The sequence below is a fragment of the Haemaphysalis longicornis genome, unplaced genomic scaffold, assembly GCF_048455015.1.
Source record: "Haemaphysalis longicornis isolate Haplotype H1 unplaced genomic scaffold, Haemaphysalis longicornis Haplotype H1 scaffold_12, whole genome shotgun sequence".
Classification (NCBI taxonomy): Eukaryota; Metazoa; Arthropoda; class Arachnida; order Ixodida; family Ixodidae; genus Haemaphysalis; species Haemaphysalis longicornis.
Genome location: NW_027526225.1, coordinates 59,481,958 through 59,501,159, shown reverse-complemented (window position 1 = coordinate 59,501,159; position 19,202 = coordinate 59,481,958). Strand labels below are relative to the sequence as shown.

The following is a 19,202-nucleotide window of genomic DNA, read 5'->3' as shown; positions in this document are numbered from 1 at the left end:
AGAAAAAGGCTGGCTTTATACGAATAGTATAATTGTAGCTAAATACAAGGTTAACCAAGGGAATCCAAGACTTAACTAGGCTAATTCAAGCTTTCGCTTTGCGTACCCAGGGTTATCCGAGCTAAGGCGCAGCCATTTTCTTGCCCCAGCAAGTTCTTATATGTCAGGTGTGCACACTTTCTTTAAAACAAGCATAGTTTGGCACATTTTAGGTTCGTTTTTCCTACCGCCATATTTATTAGTTGTGCGATCGCCTAAATACGACACGCAAACAGGCTCACCTTAAAGGAGTACTGACACCAAATTTTTATGTTACGTTTTTTTCGCTGCTATGCGTGCCTACCAGCCCACTAATCATAGAATGGCAGATTAGACGGTCGAACGCAGCGTAAACATTCATTTACGGCATCGTTTATTCGTGCCAGTTTCGGTTTCGACAAAAAAACGCCGAGCGGCCGCCATGACAGCATGTATCACATGGCGTCACCATTCTTGCCGTATCGCTGCCTCTCTGGAAGCGCGCGCGAGCGAGCGCACGCGCGCGCCCAGACCGGCCGAGGTTTTCGCCGTCCCCACAGGCCCGGGCAGCATGACGTCAGTCCCAAAACCATGACGTGTACACACGCCCGAGCAGCGCGCGCCAACCACAGCCAGCGCGTCGGCTTCGTCACGGGAGCCCCGACGTCGACAGTTTGGGGCACGTAGCAGATGATGTCACGTCGGCCCGCTCTGGGCTTTCTCGTGCGGGCGAAGATTAAAATGGATTTTAAATATGTTTCGCTGAACGGTTGCTGTTGAAACTTGCTGGGAGATATCTCCTGATAAAAAGGAAGCGTTTTACATAGTTATCTCAGCTTTGAAATTTCGTGTCAGTACTCCTTTAAGTGCGTCTAGGCGGTAAGGTTTGTCCGCCCGGTCCGACAATGTATGACTTCATTGGATACCAGACGAGGCTACACCTGATAGGTGAAACCATAGTCTCTCTGGAACAAAAGCAGCATTTTTGTACAAGAACAAGATTACCCCCTCTTCCTCCAAACATGCTGATGATACTGGCTAGATACGTGAGATAAATGGAAATTTTGGTACGCTTTTTTACACATGTCGCCAAGTCATCAGGCGTAAAACCTGTTGGGTCGTAACACTTGGCTGTTACGACCAACAAACCTGGGACCCAACGTTAAAGTGTCCTCCCGTGATATAAGAGGCGTTCACTAGGCGTTGAAAGGGCTAAAAAAGAACATACAACCTCGTCCAGAGCGCTTGAATTGTTCATGTGCTTGTGGAATATGATATCAGAAAGTGGCGCGCGTAGAGATTAACAACTGCGTATTTTAATGCGCAGCATTACTTAATTGATAACCAGAGATATCTGCGAGGGCCTGTCGGCTGAAATAGAAGTGTTCTGAGAGCGCACCAATCCTGCCATTCCGTGACCCGCTAGTATGTTATCAAGCTTTAGCGTGAGACGCGTAAATTTCAGGCTGCGTGTAATCTCACGGCAGCGGTGAGATTTACCACCGGCAAATTCTCACGGCAGTTTTCATAAAAGGTGGCTGGCTTAAAATTCGCTGAATAATATTACGCCCCAACGTAACCTAACGTAACGTAACTTCACCGAACCTAACGTAACCTAACCGAACGCGTCATAACCTACCCAAATCCAGCCCAACTGCAACAAGCCTAAGCTAACCCAGCCCAACGACACAGAACAGAACCTATATTAAACGTAATGCAACCCATTCTAGAAGTTCTGTGCGTCGATCTTTTGATATAGTAAAAACCAGGGTAAAAAAAACATCAACAAAATAACGATGACCGAAAAAATCCGAAAGGTAAAAAAAAATTCTCAATGTAGGACTCGAACCTGAGCCTTTCCGTTTAAAACCGAGTACTATACCACAACGCTACAGGGGCAACTGCAAAGCACTGATTTTTACGGAATATTTATTCCATAGAATCTACGGGTACCGTGCGCAGCCAATGAGCGGCTACTGCCGTAAGAAGTTTCTGGCGCAAATTCTCACGGTTGCCGTGAAAATCACCGTCAGAACACTACCTAAGTTTTAAGGGCTATCGTTTTTACGAGCCTGCCCACAAAAAGGGGTAAGCAGAAGCGTGCCCACTTAACCCCCACCCCATTTAACCAAATGCAAAAAAGGTGTGTCGCTGACTAGTGTGCCAGCTTGCCGGAAGTTTGTAGCAGTTTTTTGGGATTCGCAGCAGGTAACATGGGCCCCATATAAATTTCTATAAAGCACTGTACGGCAACGGAATTCCAACGCTGTACGGACACTCACGGACAGTTTACGGGGTATTTAGATCGTCATAATGGGCTTCACAAAAAAAAAAAAGGCCTAGCAATGTGGCGCGCCATGTCCTCCCAAAATGTTCTGAGGGGTCGAATATGTTACCAAAGGCAACGGCGAATCTCTCGCCTTCCGCAAATTGCCGCGACTGGATGCCACAATTAAGTACAGGTTTTACTGCGACAGAGGTAAATAGGTGGACTAATCGTTCTCACCACAGCATGCCAGCTTTTTACCATGCCGGCAACAAGAGTTCCCAAGTAACGACTTGACTGCTAGAGAATGCTCGCATGAACGGCGTCCACCTTTAAACGGGGTGCCGTGTGGGCGTGTGTGAGGCTTGGGAGGGACTCCGAGTCCACAAAGGACCTACAGGAAGTAGCCAGGAGGTTTGAATGAATTGTTTATTCAGTGTTCAGTGAGTGAGTGAGCAATTGTTCAGTGAGTAAGTGAGTGAGTGAGTGAGTGAGAGTGAGGGAGTTCTGTGAGTGAGTGCTGTGAGTGAGAGTGAGTGCTGTGAGAGAGCGAGTGAGTGAGTGCTGTGAGTGAGGGAGTGAGTGCTGCGAGTGAGAGTGAGTGTTGTGAGTGAGAGTGAGTGCTGTGAGTGAGTGAGTGAGAGTGAGTGAGTGAGAGTGAGTGAGTGCTGTGAGTGAGAGTGAGTGCTGCGAGTGAGAGCTGTGAGTGAGAGTGAGTAAGTGAGTGAGTGAAAGTGAGTGAGTGCTGTGAGTGAGATTGAGTGAGGGGTGGGCGCTGTGAGTGAGAGTGAGTAGTGAGTGAGGGAGAGTAACTCAGTGAGTGAGGGTGAGTGAGTGAGAGTGAATGAGTGAGTGCTGTGAGTGAGTGAGGGTGAGTTAGTGAGTGCTGTGAGTGAGTGAGAGTGAGTGAGTTAATGAGTGAGGGAGTGACTGATTGAGGGAGTGCTGGGAGTGAGTGAGTGAGTGAGCAGTCTTGTCTGCGTATGGCTTTTGCTTAATGAATAAAGTGGCCCCGCGCGTACTGTATCTTTTGTAAAGCGGGTATCTCCACACGAACCTGAAAACGGTGCAATGCCAGCCTATAAGCGAGGGAGCGAGTGAGTGAGTGAGTGAGTGAGTGAGTGAGTGAGTGAGTGAGTGAACGGTGGGGCAACTGTTCTTCAACCAGGGAAAAATACCGGAAGCTGCTGCGTTTTATTCTTAAAGAACAAGACAAGGGTTCACGATCACGACGGCGTCCTTTAACCCTCCGCTCGGCCTAATCCACTCACCAGATGACCGAGACATATGGCCTTATTCTAAGTCTGTCCTCCACTCCATGTGCTTTCCAACTCCCCTGAGTGGAGAATTCCTGAATGAATTTATATGCAAAAAATCACTTTCAAGTATCTCAGCTCTTCAGGCTCGAGTGAACGGGGGAATTACTCCCGAACATCTTGCGACTAACAGGTACCGGCTAGAGGTTTCTTGTTTTCCCTTCCTGTGCCCTCCTTTAAAACAAACGCCTGACCCGCCGCGGTGGCTCAGTGGCTAAGGCGTTGCGCTGCTGAGCACGAGGTCGCGGGTTCGATTCCCGGTAGCGGCGGTAGCTTTTCGGTTGGAGGCGAAAAGCAAAAATGCCCGTGTATACGAGATTTCGGAGCACGTTAAAGATCCCCAGGTGGTCAAAATTAATCCGGAGGCCTCCACTACGGCGCGCCTCATCGCCTGCGTTGCGTCGGCGCGTTAAACCCTCCAATCAATCAATCAAAATCAACGCCTGAAGACTTCTAAGATTTGGGATCACAGTCATCGTCACTTCGAAAGGGGTGTGCTTGCCATTGATAAAGGCGAAGTTCATGCAGGCGACAAAGAGCCTGGCTGCGTTGTAAATAGACGCAGTGACAAAGAGCCTTGTGGCATGCATACACCTTTCATTCCTGATTTAGTTTCTTTTAACGAGTAAACATGACTCATTAAACTTTATTTGTATCGCCTCTTTTCAGTGGATCTTCCTTCCTTGATTCCATTTGCAAGAAGGCGTTTATACCAATGTATCACAAGCAGCTTCCTGTTTTGTCGCTGCACTCGAAGTCTTCTGAGCACGTGCAATCTCAATAAGCATGGCAGGCGATTTTAACAGTAGAAACCTAAATCGCAAAGAAAAAACTCAGAAAACACTAGTTCGGTAGTCTGTCGTCTTTATTGATGGTGATTGTGAGGTGAGTATTACAAACAGAAAGAAAAGAAAATGCGTGTGTATGAAAAGCACACAGCTTCCTAAGAAGAAGGGATCGAATAAAGAAGAAACAGAAAGATGAAAGCGATGCTGTTACCTACCACCTTTACAAAGCGTTCCTAACTGATAACTCAGGATGCGCTACGCTATACTAAGCGACTGGAACTCTTTTTTTTTCCACATCCGTTATCTAGTCACGAAATGCACTCTTACTCCCTCTTGTTACGTTTTATAATTTTATTGCATTGAACATCTCGCGGTGGGGTGTTGTACAAAGCAAAAGTAAACTTCAACTGAGGGTAAAAAAAAGAGCGACTGAATTCAAAATTGTAAAAGGTATATATCAAATGCAGCACAAGAAACATCTTACAAGAAAAAAAAGAAAACGCGACGAATCCAGTCTCTAAAAGCTACACATCGCTCAGCCAAAAGTCGCTACGAAATCGACTTTGTTGTTCTTTCTTCCACTGAGCATTTTCCTTCAGTTTAACTAAGTGTCATTAAAAATGCGATCATTTCTTTTGCTGCGTTCGTAGCTTCTTGGTCTTTGGTCGCTTGTTCTTGGGTCCGACTGTTTCTTCATACATGATCGGCGAGAAGTCAGGCTGGAAAAGCAGAAATGAAATCTCATCAATACTCTGTAATTGGCACAATTTAAAATCATGGGAAATCAAGCAGCGCGATTAAAAATTTTTTGACCTAATTTCATACCACAAATACTCACAACCTGGCCTTCTACACCAGCCACCCTTTTTGTCTTCACTGATTTCACTTTCGTTCTAGTCGAGCGATTTTAGTGTTTACATCTTCACCCCTCATACATACCCACTGATTTGTCACTCTATCCCCCAGTTGGCATTGCGTCATTAGCATCCATTCATCATTATCAAGTCTGCGCAACGTGGACGAGCGTATATTTGTTTCGAGATACGTATATCCTAACTTTTTTCGTTTCACTTCTCTGCCACTTCACTGGAATCAGACGTGTCTAATTAATAACGCTGGAGATTTAAACAGTGCGTCTGCTTATAAAATGCTTTAGTCGAGAGCCGTTACTAGCAGCTGTGCTCTGATTATCCACCGATGGCGTGGAAGAGACTATTTCTGCTTACCGTTAATGCCTTTTATTGCAAACGCTTTAATTTAGAGTAATCAAGGAATTAAGTTGTGAAATATATCAGACGTTTACCAACAAAGATGGGATTGTTAACGCGTTTATTTGCCCTATTATCGCATTCGTATAAGTGAACGAGGTTCAGCTCTTCCCGTTACCTCAGACGTATTTCGTGGTGAAATGATTGATCACATCAGAGCTGATGCTGCAATGTGAAAGATCAAGACGACGATGCACAGCGCCCCAGTGCGCTTCAAAAAGAGCTTGCGTACAAGAGCGTTGAGAACACGAGACACGATTTGCAAAGCTGCCTTGCGTAGCAATTCATCACTGCCTGTAGACTATTCCGGAGGTGGTCGGAGCACAAACGTTACGCCAGACAACGTGCAGGCCAATTCAGAGATGGGCTTAAGACCAAACGAAATTGCCGAAGACAGGGCCAACACAAGTTTCTTTGACAGTTAAAGGCGCAATGGAAATTGTGGAGGTATGGATTGACGTAAAATGGTCAATGTGGTGCAAAGACGCTACTATGACTTGTCCTAATGGTGTCGTCGCTGTCTGATTTAACTTTTATCTGCCAGGCACATCATAGTTTTGAGGCGGCATCTCTTAGCGTTGATGATCCTCTGCTCGTAGCGAACGCGTTTTAAAATGCACTTTGTAAGCGACCCCAAACCATCCACCGCCGGCGTCGGCGGCGGCGGCGGCGTCGGCGTCCGCAGTGCTCCTCTATAAAGAAACAGCATCCGGCGCCAGGTTTCGATCCGCGGACTTTGCGGCCGCAGCGCGACGCTCTACCGACCAAGCCACGGACGCGACGTGATATCAGCGTTAGTGACGCGCCTTATATCTTTAACGCATTCAAACTACGTCGTCAGCGGCGTGCGTTGGCGACTCAGCGGCGTTATAGCGGCTTGATAACTGCGTGGTGTACACGTGATACTACAAACCCGATGGAAGAGATGGAAGAGAAGGCGGCGAGGCGGTGGGCTGCGGGGGCCGAGCGCAAGCGCCGCAAGCGGGCCGACAACCGTGCATTCGCACTTTCACATTCTCCCCCTCGGGGAAATGCGGGGGAATTTTTTTTTTTTACGGCCGCACCATCCGTGGTGGCGGCGCAGCCGATAGGGGCATGGGCGTCCGTAGGATTTTGTCTAGACGGGGGAAAACTCGTTGCGTCGCGGGGCTAGAGGGAGAGGGCAAGCGGGGGGAGGAAAGTGCTAGTGTAACTTGGGGGGGAAGGGGGGGGCGGCAGTTTCCATTATGCACCCGCCTTCCGACGCCCATGGATAGGGGTGATGCTGAGGAGATTTGGCCCAGCAATAACAACGTCCAGTAGCCCGCACGGATTGCACAGTAGTACAATCACAGCAGCAGAGATTGGCTAGTGAGGAGGTAGATGTTACCACGGCTTTCAATGTGAAATACAGTAGAATCTCGATAAAGAGAAATCGCTTAAACGGAATTGCCGCCTAAATGGAACAGTAGCCTGTAAGGTGGTTGGTTTTGTATTCAGATAATGTAAAAAAAAATCTCGCTAACCAGAACTCTAATTTCTGCGTCACCGTGTAAACAGAACCAGAAATGGGACTTGTGAAAACCGTTGACATGAGAATCAGCGTTTTACGGTTCCTGCTGTTTCGTTTTTGTGTGTTTTTCTTCCTCCGTGTTTTTTGTTTTCATCCTCGTTGGCATCGTAAGCCTCGTCTCGGTAGTGGTCAGCCGTGTTAGCGTCACGAATGCAACATCGTAATTCTTGTTCCAGTCATTCGGCCTCGATTCAAGATGCCGAGGCTAGAGGGCTCAGCTCCTGCCGCCTCGTTCGTGCATTCGTGGTGCTATTCGCGCTTCATTACAGCGTTGCTGTCTTCTAAATTTGGTGGCTCGTAAGCACTCGCGAAGTCGAGGCCTCTAGCCTCCGTGAAGATGCAGTTGCAAGTACTCAAAGAAAAATAATTGATACATTTTGTAGTGCACAGCGACTCATTGTTGCCAAATCAACTTTGTGAATGCTGTGCCTAAACCTCTCGTAGTTTTCTTCCTTTCTGAAGAACTATTAGTCATAGCAGTCACCTTCTAGTGCTTAGAGTTCCAACAAATTGTATCAAGAGTGTGTAGGCACATAAATTTGCACATTAACACATCTATCTCATTAATTGGAACTCCTGTTAAACGGAACTAATTTTTTTGGTCCCTTTAAGTTCCGTTTACCGAGAGTCTACTGTAAAAATAAAATAACTCTAAAATTCCGGCTTAACGTTCGTTTCGGTTCGCTTGGAGAGTGCACGTACCGACAGCACGGGCCCCATGGTCGGCGACACGCAGCGCGAGCAGACCGACTGTCCGACGCCGTCTTCGAGGCTGACGCACTCGCAGATCTGGCAGTCGGGAGCGCTGGACTGGGCCACGCGCCTGGCCATGACGTCGATGAACTTCTTGTTGACGTTGCGCTTCTCGAACATCTTCATCGAGCTGAACAGCGTGCCGTTGCTCTCGAGGGCGAGGGGGACGCAGAAGTCCTTGGGCAGCCGGATCTGCGAGTGCAGCTCGGCGTCGCCCTGGAGGTCCTTGATGTCCTTGACGGTGAAGGCCAGCCGGCGGTCCACGCCGAAGATACGCTTGCTCTTGGAAGGCTTGGAAGCGGTGCGCACGTTGAAGTCGTCGTCGTCCAGGATGTGCAGGTGGATGCCGCGGTCGATGAGCATGCGGTAGATGTCGGCGTACATGGACTGCAAGGGAGAATGCGGACAAAAATATTAGACGCTCACTGCGGTGATCCTTGAAATTTTTAATAGGGTTTTATAGCGTCTGGCTTCATGTTGTGAATACAAAGCATTTTTCGAAAACAGCGCTCTGCGTGATTGTTATAGCACAGTTTAAAATCGCAGAAATCTAATTCGGTATTGCTTAATTGATGTTAGGTACAAACAATCAAGTTGAGCAGACTTTGTGGGGTGAAGGGTGAACAAACTTAGTCTAAAACTTAAATATTATTCAACCCAAGCTTAACACTACTCGCAACAGAGTTTTGCGAAAGGGTTTTTAGGTTGTAGGCTCGAACTTCAAGAAAAACTACGAACAGAGTGCGCTATACAAATCCAGAAATTTCATTGTTAGAGCGCAAATTTTGGCAGTTGGTCGACGAGAGTTAAAAGCACAAAACAAAATTCACAAAAGACGTGGCATTCTTGAGCCTTTTTTGAGCTTTGCATACAACAGGAGATCGAACATTTGATGCGGAGTTTTTGCATGCTTTTCGAGCGCGCATTCATCTACATCAGTCAAAAATACAGCTAAAGGGATTGGTTTAACTTCACTGCAAATCCGTTTTTTTTCAGCTCGAGAACTTCACTCCGGGAGACGGCAGTGTTTTCACGTAACGTAAGTACAGTTTTACGAGCACGCAACCTTCTTCAAGCACTCACGCTGTCATCGTTGGGCTTGCACGTGGTGCACTTGACCAGGATCATGGTCTGCGTGGACGCCATCCTGACGGGCAGTTGACTGGCGTAGGTCAGGGCCATGAACGGGTCGCTCTCGCCGTCGCCCACGCTGAGGCTTCCAATGGCCGAGACAAGGGCGCGGATGCTGCTGAAGATCTGGCCGTCGGCCGTCACGACGTGAGGCCTCTCGGCCACTCCGTCACCACCGAATCCAACGACTGCGTAGCGGGTGTCTACGAAGCCGCGGGCGGCGTAACGCTCCTCGATGCTCTGGGCGAGCCGGATCAGGTTGGGCATGACGTTCTTGTTGCACATCTTGCGTTCCACCACGAAAATCACGTCGGCTGTGGCGACGGGAGACTCCTCGTACGTCACGGCGGCTATGTCTCCGGCCAGCATCTCCGACCCGTCAGGCTTTGCGCAGCGAACTGTTGTAGAAAACGGAAGAAAAGAACATATGAGTCCAATGAGTCTCTCAAAGTAGGCCTACTGGTTTTCTATATCATGTCTAAAACTTCTCCTTTTTCATTTTTGTAAACAGAACTAGGAGTAGATAATAAACAAACATGCCTGAATGCCTACTCCCTACACCCTCAACTGAGGAAAGCTGTAGAAACATTTCTTGCCATTAAAATCCTCTTTGAGCTAATTTCAAGTTATAATCGCTCCTGCAAGCTCTTTCTTCTGAAGTTATGTACGCTACGCGGCAAAAACACATATTTAGGAGTACATATAAGAGCGACAATCAAGAGTCGAGAGCGTCGCTTGGTTGTGCACTGCAGCAGACGGCGCGCTACGAACGCTACTGCCTGCAGCGTCCCATACCGACTATCCTGGAAGTTGCCCATCAATGCGTTATCTTGCTCGGGCCGCATTCTTTCCCTATATGACCTTGACTTAAGGCTTTCACATTCTTTACAACAATGGCATATACACTCAAGGGTAAAATGAATGTGTAGGCTGCTCACCGCAGACCCTAGGCATGTCGAGGGGTACCCCGTACTCCTGGCACTCCGCTCGGTAGGCGGCGGCAGCGGAACAGATCCTCTCTTCCATCTCCTCGGCCATGGCAGCGTTCATGTCGTGCAGGCAAATCTTCATGTAGGGCTTGGGGTCCACCATCTTGAAGCAGCTGCGAAGCGGGGAGTCGTCCTTCTCGAAGTACTCGGCGCAGAAGTCCTTCGCCCTGGGATCGGTGACGGCAGACTCGGCGAGGTTCCTCTGGCTCCTGCAGCGGCCCGCACCGACCTCCCACTCCTTGGCAAACGCAGCGGCGTCGGTCGTGATCTTCCTGTCGGGAGTCATGAGGTCCAGCTGGTCTTCGTAGTCGTACGTTCCCAAGAGGCCTCCGGTCTTGCCGAAGTAGTCTCCGGTGACCTCCGTGACGCACTGGTCGTAAGCCAGGTTGCAGCTGACCTTGAACCCGTTTTCGTTCTCCACGATGATCACGTGACCCTCTCGTCGAAGCGTGGTCTCTCCGATCTCAATGGGCAGTTCGATCTTGCTTCCGCCCTTGGTGATCTTGTAGTCACTGCTGATCTCGAAGCGCTCGCCCTCGGTCAGCACCGTGATGGACTTCTTGGACACGCGCTGTCCGTCGCGGGCGTAGTTGATGAGCACGGCGAAGTTGTCGTTGAGGAAGTCCTTGGCCAGCAGGTAGCTGCACTCGCCGGCGAACTCGAAGTGGAAGCCGTCGAAGGTGCGGTAGTGCTGCGAGCCTGCCATCAGGGCGCGAGCTGCAATACCATGGGGAGGAACAAAAGGCAAGCCAAGGATTAGTGGTTCTAGGTCGTAAGGCCTTGCAATATTTTGGAACCGAAGTATTTCTGGATTCATTGCGCGTGCCACGTAAATTTGAATTAGGCGCGGAAACCCTCCCTGCTTTTCACGACTTGAGAGCACGCTCTCTCAACACGTTCCTCCTCCTTACAGCATTGAGCAGCGCGGTACAGAGGAGAAGGGTTGCAGTTCCCCATCTCAAGATGATAGGAGAATCGAGGTTTAATGAGGAGCTACACTATGACCCGAAGAATGAAATGCTGGAGCAAAATAGTATCAACTTCGACCATTTTTGATCAGAGATTAATGTGGGCAATTTTTATCACTCCAGCCGCGAAAGAAACAGTCCACGTTCAAGACGACACGAAACTTCAAGAGCTAACAAAGGCTCATTTAGTGGCTAGTTATAAATTTGGCCAGAATATAAACATTTGGTTTGTGCGATGACATAGTGTTAGGTAAGATAAAACGCTCTATGGGTTTAATTTTCGCTCCTGGCGTGCTGTTTTCAGAGCAAGAAAACTGGTAAAACTGTACAGGTTAACAGCGTAGTGTTACAATCCGTCAATAAAGTGCAGCTGAAAAATGAAGCTGGTATTCATACCACCTGCCCTTGTGAATTCAACCAATGATACAACCGATGTTGAATATGTGGTATTATTTGAGGCTGGATCAGGTCTGAAACAATACACTGAATTGAGAGCTCTAGTCGACGCATTCGGCTACAACTAAAGTGGCCGCATTACGTTCCAGTTACCTTACTAAACTCAGCTCTTCACTGCTGTTCGTCATTATTGTGACACCGAAGACACAATGCGAGCGCTGAAAGACAGGACACAAGATGCGAGTACATAGAAATGACAATATTTGGCCTTTTCTATACGCCCGCGCACTGTTGCCTTGCTCGCCATGACCCTACACCCTCTTCAACATGCAGAGCGAAGGGAACTAACCCTTGAACGGTGGCACCCAGTTCTTCGGGTTGGCATAAAGGCTGTACTGGTAGTAGGCGTCCCACATCGAGTTGGCACCGACGTCGAAATAGCGGTCCTTGGCAGCCAGCAGGCGCTCGAATTCAGGGTAGGTAGTCACGTCAAGCGCCTGAGCGATGCTGTCCTTCTGGCCAGGTAGACGGATCTCAGCGCTGATCATTCCGTGCTCGGGGGTGAAATCGTAGCGCAGGCCGGAGCGCAGGTTGGAGTACTCGCGCACGGCGTCGGTGAAGCCCTCGACAATGCTGTCCTGGATCTGCTGCGCGCCCATGTCGATCACGACGGCCGTGATGTCGTGGAGTCCCAGCATGTCGCTGACGTCCCGGACCTTTGTGGCAGGTCGAAGAAAGCAAAAGGAAAATTTAATGATGCGGGCTTCAAGCAAGCTATCACTGCGTACTCTTCTAAGTCACGGATGTTCATCTACTTGAAAAAAAAAAGACTCAAGATTCTCGATTCATTTTAGATACTCATACATAGTGACATGAAAGAAGGAAAATGAATGGCTCGGTAATAAAAAGACATTGGAAGCGCCAGCCTATTTAGTATCTTTCTAATCCACAGCGACCATGACATGGGAATCTGCTACTTAAAAAAGAGAGGAATAGCTCTATTCCTCTTGTGTCGTCCAACAGAGCTATAAGGTATATAGTTATATTGAGTCATAAATGTTTTGGAGATGTAAAGATTAGCATAGAGATTAACTCGCTTGGACGCGAGAATCCGGATAATGCGTTTTTAAGTGAACTCACCTTCCTGACGGCGTTCTGGGTGACTTCGCTGATGTATTGAACGTGGGGGTGGTAGACGACGTTCTCGTAGACGTCACTGACGGCGTTGTTGACGGTCTTGTAAGCGGTGCGGTAGCGCCTGGCTATGGCTTCGGTGTTCAGCGAGCCCAGAGTTGCTATGGCTCGCTCGATGTACTGAGACAGTCCCTTGACGAAGGCGTTCTTCTGGATGCGCTCGACCAGCGGCGCGGTGTAGGCTGCATGAATAGAGAACGAAATCGGCAGGGAAAAATATAATTAGTCCACTGTTCCATCAAATCTGTGGCACGAAAAACTTTGCATTCCGGCGCAGCCTACACGCCAAGGTGGTCCCGTGGTTCAGTCTCATCACAATGCACTAGAGTAACCAATCTATGCCGTTCACAAAGCAAATTAAATGTACAATGCAGAGCATCCTGCATTTGAGTCAAATCGTGTGCTTTACTTTGTAATCTGCCGAACTATCATTGTTGGCTGCAATTATTGGTCATTCACTTGCACTGCGGTGAAGCTAGACCAGAGGTATCTGTGATAGGGTAATATAAGGGTAGCAACAACTTTCATCTGATTTAACCTAAAATTGGCTTAGCAAAACATATACAAAGTTAGGAACTGCCTATTTGGAATTTGTTTCTGGACCTGGAATTATCGCTGTAAACCAAGATTAGCACCGCAAGCTAGTTCAGTATCGCTCGCAGTCCATACTGCATTTACGGATTTGGAATAAGTGAAAACGAATAGAAAGTTTTAAACTACTTGATTGATTAAGTTTAAGGAAGGTAATTCCCTCCTTAAACGTTCCGCATAATTGAATTTATGGGAATACAGAGTTCTTACTTAGCTTGCCACATGGCCGCCGTAAAACAAAGAACCGTAATAAAAAGTATTACGAGCTATACGGAGTATAGCTCGTATTCACTAGCTAGGCACGCATGAAGGCAACCATGTGAGAACGCTGTGACTGGTTACATCAGGCTCCGCGGGATGGAGGTACTTGTCCGTGCTAAGCGCGTGATGTGTGTTGGACGTTCCAAACTGTACCCCACCGAACGCAAAGTAATGCCTCGAGTCCAATGTGAGTGCGATTAATAATATATACGTTGACACAACTGTTGAGAATCGGGTTGAAACGGAGCAGCCGACGCACTCCCGGTGTTTTTTTTTTTCTTGGGCGTACGGGCGCAGTGGCACAAGCCGCGCCATGTCCGTGGCACAGCGGCCATGTCCGTGGCCGTTTCTAGTGTTTCCAAGCGAAGAAATTGACAGCTGATCTTTTCAATGAATTCCACCTATAGGAACAACTTACGGAGCCTAATTTCGTTCGTTATGAAAGGTGGAAACACGAAAATTATGCCAAACGTTTTTACTTTGAAAAACCATCTGATTTCATTGTTTACGGAAAGAATATAGCGCTCGTCCCGTTTGTTCCTCACTCGTCCGTCGTCGTTTTTGCGCTGAAACCATTTTAACTATGTACCAACAAGCCCAACTGGTTCTCAAGGAAAGAATATCTTCTTTAGTTACGCGTCGGCACGATACACTCTGTGTGAACTCGGTATTACCATAAATCCGTATATACGGAACGTTCCAGTAGGGTTAAACAAACAAAATAGCATTAATGGGCGACACTCACAGGAAACACTCTCCATGATCCTGTTGAAGAAATCGCGCACACCGGACGTGGAAGGGCCGTAGCGCTCGCAGAACTCGACCACCTTGTCGGCGCTCTTGGTGAGCAGAGCCTCGAGCCGGTACAAGAGGGCCTCCGTGGCGTCCACAAGGGCGATCGAAGCGCGGTTGATGGCGACGCTCAGGAGGCGCTCGATGAAGATGAGCGTGTGACGGCTGGACTGGGCGAACCGCTCGGCGATGTCGGCGATCTTCTCGCAGGCAACCTCGATCCAAGCCGATGAGTAGCGGATCACGTAGTCGGTCGCGACCAGGACTAGGCGGACGGTGTCGGCCACGACTTGACTGCAACAAAACAAACGAACGAAGCGTCGAAATGGTTACTCAAGGTACCACTGATGACGTTCTCTTCAAGCTGGTGTAGCTGTCTGGCCGACTCCCTTACAGTTCACCATGCCCGTTCCACCCCATCTGCAATGCGTTAACCTTGTGTGACTAGTGAAACATATAGTGAGCTGTGAACCGCGTATGAACAGCGAGCCTTTGCCTGAACAGAAAACCTTGAGTGAACAGTGACCATCTGCCGAAATGCTCTTTTCCCCCACCTTGTTACCCTCTCCACTCCAGGGCATCTGGTCTCCCAACATTAAAATAATTCTCCATTCCCATCCAATAAATCAACACAACTCTCTTCAGCAAGTAGAGTAAAATTAACGAAGGAGAAATGTTCATAACTCGGTTGCGTTGCCTGCCGATGGTGCACTGACACTCATCCAGCAAGAGGTCGCGGGCTCGATTCCCGGCTGCGGCGGCCGCTTTTCTGATGGAGGCGAAAAGCAAAAACGCCCGTGTGTACGAGATTTCGGCGCACGTTAAAGATCCCCAGGTGGTCAAAATTAATCCGGAGCCCTCCACTACGGCGCGCCTCATCGCCTGCGTTGCGTCGGCGCGTTAAACCCTACAATCAATCAATCATCACTCATCCAGCAAAACGTGCCTGGTAGAGGGAAGAATTGTAGTCTAAACAGTCCCCATTCTACAAAAGGGCTATCCCGGGTCACCCCCCCCCCCTTAAAAAAAACTAAGAAGGAAAGACGATGTAGAAAAGAGTGCATTTTAATTTCGATCTACATCGCCGACAACCGAGTTAAGAAAATTTTCACCTGAGATACCACTGGTCTTAAAGGGGCCATGCGAACAGGATATAACTGTTCAATTTAAAAAAAAAAGGACTAACAGTTAATTCGCTCATTCACATTACAGGCACGAGATCCTTTTTTTCTAACCTAAAAACCGCAAGAAGTATTAGAAAGCTTGAATGTCTCGCTGTAGTGACGTGTTACGGGCAGGAATGACGTCATAAGGGCCGACACTAAAGTCAGCATTATCAGTGCGTTAACTGCCCGTTAGCATTCAATTGATACGATCAAACGGAACTAAAGGCTCCACTTCAATTGCCCAGACGTTTTTCTTGGGGAAGGCCTATGTCGGAGCCCGCCAATCGCACAAACAAGATCTTGTGATGTCATAAAGAATCGCCGGAAACTACAGCTGCCTCATCCGCTCTCTTTAGTATATCTACATTACTTGTTCGAAGTTTGCTGTAAAATTTTTATTATTATCGGGACTAAAGAGTTACTTTAATGAAACAAACTTGGATATTGTATACTGTCTTCATGGCCTCTTTGAGTACAAACGTTTCTAGAGCAGCGACCGCGCTCACCCAATCGCAGTGATGACACCGGAGCAGGCGGACACGATGGTCCTGACGTAGAACTGGTCCTGACGGTAGAGCTCCTTCAGAGTCTCGACGGCCCGGCTGACCTCGATGTTCAGGGCGCGCCAGTCGCGGCTGATGTCCTCTAGCAGCGGGCTGATCTCGTTGCCGATGGCCTGGCCCATCATGATTCGCTTGGCACGAAGTTCCTGTTGCGCCTCGCGGCTGAAGCTCTGCCAGATGTCGTACAGCTGGCTACGGGCGTTGGCGTACTTCATCGCGGCGTACTCCTGTGAACCACACCGAAGAGGAGGGTGATTCGCCTGTCCAGAGCAGCTCCGAGCAGTCCGTGGGCAGTGCAAAACTGCTCTTGTAATAGGCATTTTATGGGCAAATAAAATGCCCAGCGGCAATAGGGCAGCGCAACAGTCCACAGTGACTAAGGGAGCTACGTTTATAACACTCGGAATGTGCTCAGCGTGTTATGATGCAGCTCTGCTGCCACTACGTTTCTTCAGAGTGTAAGACACGCCTGTGACGCTGGGAGAAACTCCACATATATAAAACCGCGTCTTATCTACTTTTTACTTAAGTTGATTTCAGTTGAGGCACAGTGAATCCTTAATACACAAGAATGCCATCCACGGGAGAACTCCACATATATAAAACCGCTTCTTATCTACTTTTTACTTAAGCTGATTTCAGTTGAGACACGGTGAATCCTTAATACACAAGAATGCCATCCAGGGCAGATAGCGTAGCGAATGGCCTTTTGTGGACGTGCTTTTATATTCGGTACGTTTTTACGAAGGAGGGGGTGTAGATATCGGCGTTTTGAATGCCGCTCACTGATTACTCAGTGTGTTTATGGTCTAGCTGTAACCGCATTTATAAGCGAGAAGGCAGAATACAGGCCTAAGAAATCCAGTCCATATAGTTTTCTGCAAACCTTTTACATCATTACGCACTGGCGCATCCGGTTTTATATTTCCAGAGAGAGGTGGGTGGATTACGAGGCAATGCTTTCAGAGGATTAGTGAGGTGCAAAAATGGCGGCGCCGATGCCGGAGGGTGATGGGTGTAATTGAGGTGGACTCACGGAAGCCTCCCTGGCCAGTTCGGGCCTCCAGTTGATCTCGGAAGAGAGGAAGCGTTTCTCCTTGAGTCCCATCTTGATGAGGATGTCCGATACGCTGCGGCCGAGCGTGGTGTGCGACAGCCTGATCTCGTGCTTGTTCGCCGACGCCGACGCAGTCATGGAGGCAGAGGACGAGTCTGCGGAAGCAACAGCAACCGAGGCAAAGTTAACTGCACGCTCGAATTCAAACACGTAGCTAATAGGCACCCTCGATGACATAACGCACTGGAAAGAGCAGAAGAAACATGCTTAACGCTGCCTTTACTCGGAAATTATATGAGCAATGTGGATTTCACGCGAGGAATTCTCACTGCTCATTTTGCATCGATGCTTAATTTCTCTGTGAAGAGCTCCGGTAAAAAGATGAGAAGAGCGGGCTTTTCCGTTTGTTTTAAATTGACATTGTAGGTAATAAAAATGAACGTTATTGTTTATATTGGTGTAACTAAGGTTAACAATTCTTTGTGAGTTTCATTTTGCACATATGTACGACAAAAAATCATCCAGGACTACAGTTCATGCGTTTCTGGGGAAAGAAGCCGCGAGGTATTTGCGGTACCAGTACGCGCACCTCTATTAGTATGGAACAGGGTATCCCTGATACAAAATAGTGTCACTTCATTTCCTCGGGCGCTAAAGAGACCACAGAGTTTAAACATCGCGCTCTTTTATATATATGTTTCCGTGTTTTACGCAAGCTGAAAGACCCCAGCTGTCGATCACTGTAGGTGTGTTTCATTGCCCAAGTTGAACCAAATTTCAAATGGCTTATGTGTAGCATAAGTGACAGATAACGGCGAGAGGCCATGGCAAGCGGTGATCGTTACCCTAAGATAAACAATAAAACATACAAATCGGTGCAGTTGCTACGAGGGAATTACCTGGATACGTAAAATACGCGTTACCCAGACTGACCATGATAGCACATGCGGTTTATACCGTTTATACTCCCCAACGTCTTACTGGTCTTACCAGCTGGTGCACTAATCCAGCTCGATCCCACCAACTTCCACGCTCACCTCATATCGTGCACTGCGCCCTAGCAATGACGGCATTGGCAGCAGCATGGGAAGTGCAGACATCACCAAAAGACGCGCAACGCCCCCGTAATTGGAGTGATTTCAAAATCCGCGCTCACGCCACCGCCCGGAGTGCGCCCTGGCAACCGCGGCGCCCACAGCAACGCGTGATGTAAGTGACGTCGCACCTCGTGCCCGTCCCCTTTCTTCACCATCACCGTTTCACTCTCCACTCATCCATTGACTGCACAGTCACACGGGGAAAGAGCCGCGCGCCGAAGCGGCCGACACCGAAGTCTCCAGTTCTTACCCGGTGCGGTGTAGACGAGCTCGGCGTTGCTGTGCCTCTTGTTGACGCGAAGGCGGGCCGTGGTTGGCGGCTGGTCGTTGACCTTGTGCTCCAAAGTAGCTCCGAGCTCGTGGTTGCGGTTGTACATTTCGCCCTTCAGCTGCTGGCTGTCTCGGCCACTGCGAAGCTGTTTCAAAAAAGCGCAGAAGCTATTGAGGCCTGCCGCTGACAACCAGGCATCTTTTATAAGGATGTTAAAGCTCAGGAAAGGGCGGGAAAATACTCGCAGGAAAGAAATTAGCGCAGACGCTGGGTAGATGGCAAAACGTGCACCAAATCAAGTTCTTATTGTTGGCACCTCATTAAGTTTTTCGCATTCCACATTTGCACGCTTACCACCAGCCTGTCTTGTTCGTTTTCCTTTCTTGTTTGCTCTGCCACCAAATTTATAGGCACTTACGATGCCGCGACATGAGCCAAGACTCCCTTATGAATCTCGGCCACTACTCACAATACCAAACCAATACTGACCCTTTAAGTTAACTGGGTTGCAATTGAAGCGCCGTTTATTCCTGTAAGCAATTTCTTCGCGGGAACGGCTTTCGCGTGCCTTGAAAACCCAATAACTCGCCATAATAAGTTAGGACTGAGCCATGCGAAGCCGCTACGTCATCTTTCCGGTTTTGCTTCAAAACGGAATTACCGATCTCTTATTTACCATAGATGCTAATCCCTTACGCTATTTTCGTGCTTTTTAAAATGTGCTTAAGAAGAAACATTCAAGGCACTTTTAACGGTAACCGCTGC

General features: G+C 48.4%; 1 protein-coding gene across 1 annotated transcript in view; it reads right to left on the bottom strand.

Moving 5' to 3' along the window:
* Window positions 1-4,447: 4,447 nt before the first annotated feature.
* The window catches only part of LOC144162710 (uncharacterized), a 54,248-nt gene continuing 39,493 nt past the window's right edge, over window positions 4,448-19,202 (bottom strand). The window contains exons 23-32 of the mRNA XM_077693353.1: window positions 18,417-18,582; window positions 17,049-17,224; window positions 15,956-16,239; window positions 14,237-14,577; window positions 12,586-12,821; window positions 11,795-12,161; window positions 10,031-10,798; window positions 9,045-9,490; window positions 7,911-8,348; window positions 4,448-5,107 (exon numbers count right to left, since the gene is read on the bottom strand). Coding sequence (XP_077549479.1) covers window positions 5,015-5,107; window positions 7,911-8,348; window positions 9,045-9,490; window positions 10,031-10,798; window positions 11,795-12,161; window positions 12,586-12,821; window positions 14,237-14,577; window positions 15,956-16,239; window positions 17,049-17,224; window positions 18,417-18,582 — 3,315 coding nt within the window. The 3' untranslated portion in view covers window positions 4,448-5,014. The remainder of the gene's footprint in view (window positions 5,108-7,910; window positions 8,349-9,044; window positions 9,491-10,030; window positions 10,799-11,794; window positions 12,162-12,585; window positions 12,822-14,236; window positions 14,578-15,955; window positions 16,240-17,048; window positions 17,225-18,416; window positions 18,583-19,202) is intronic.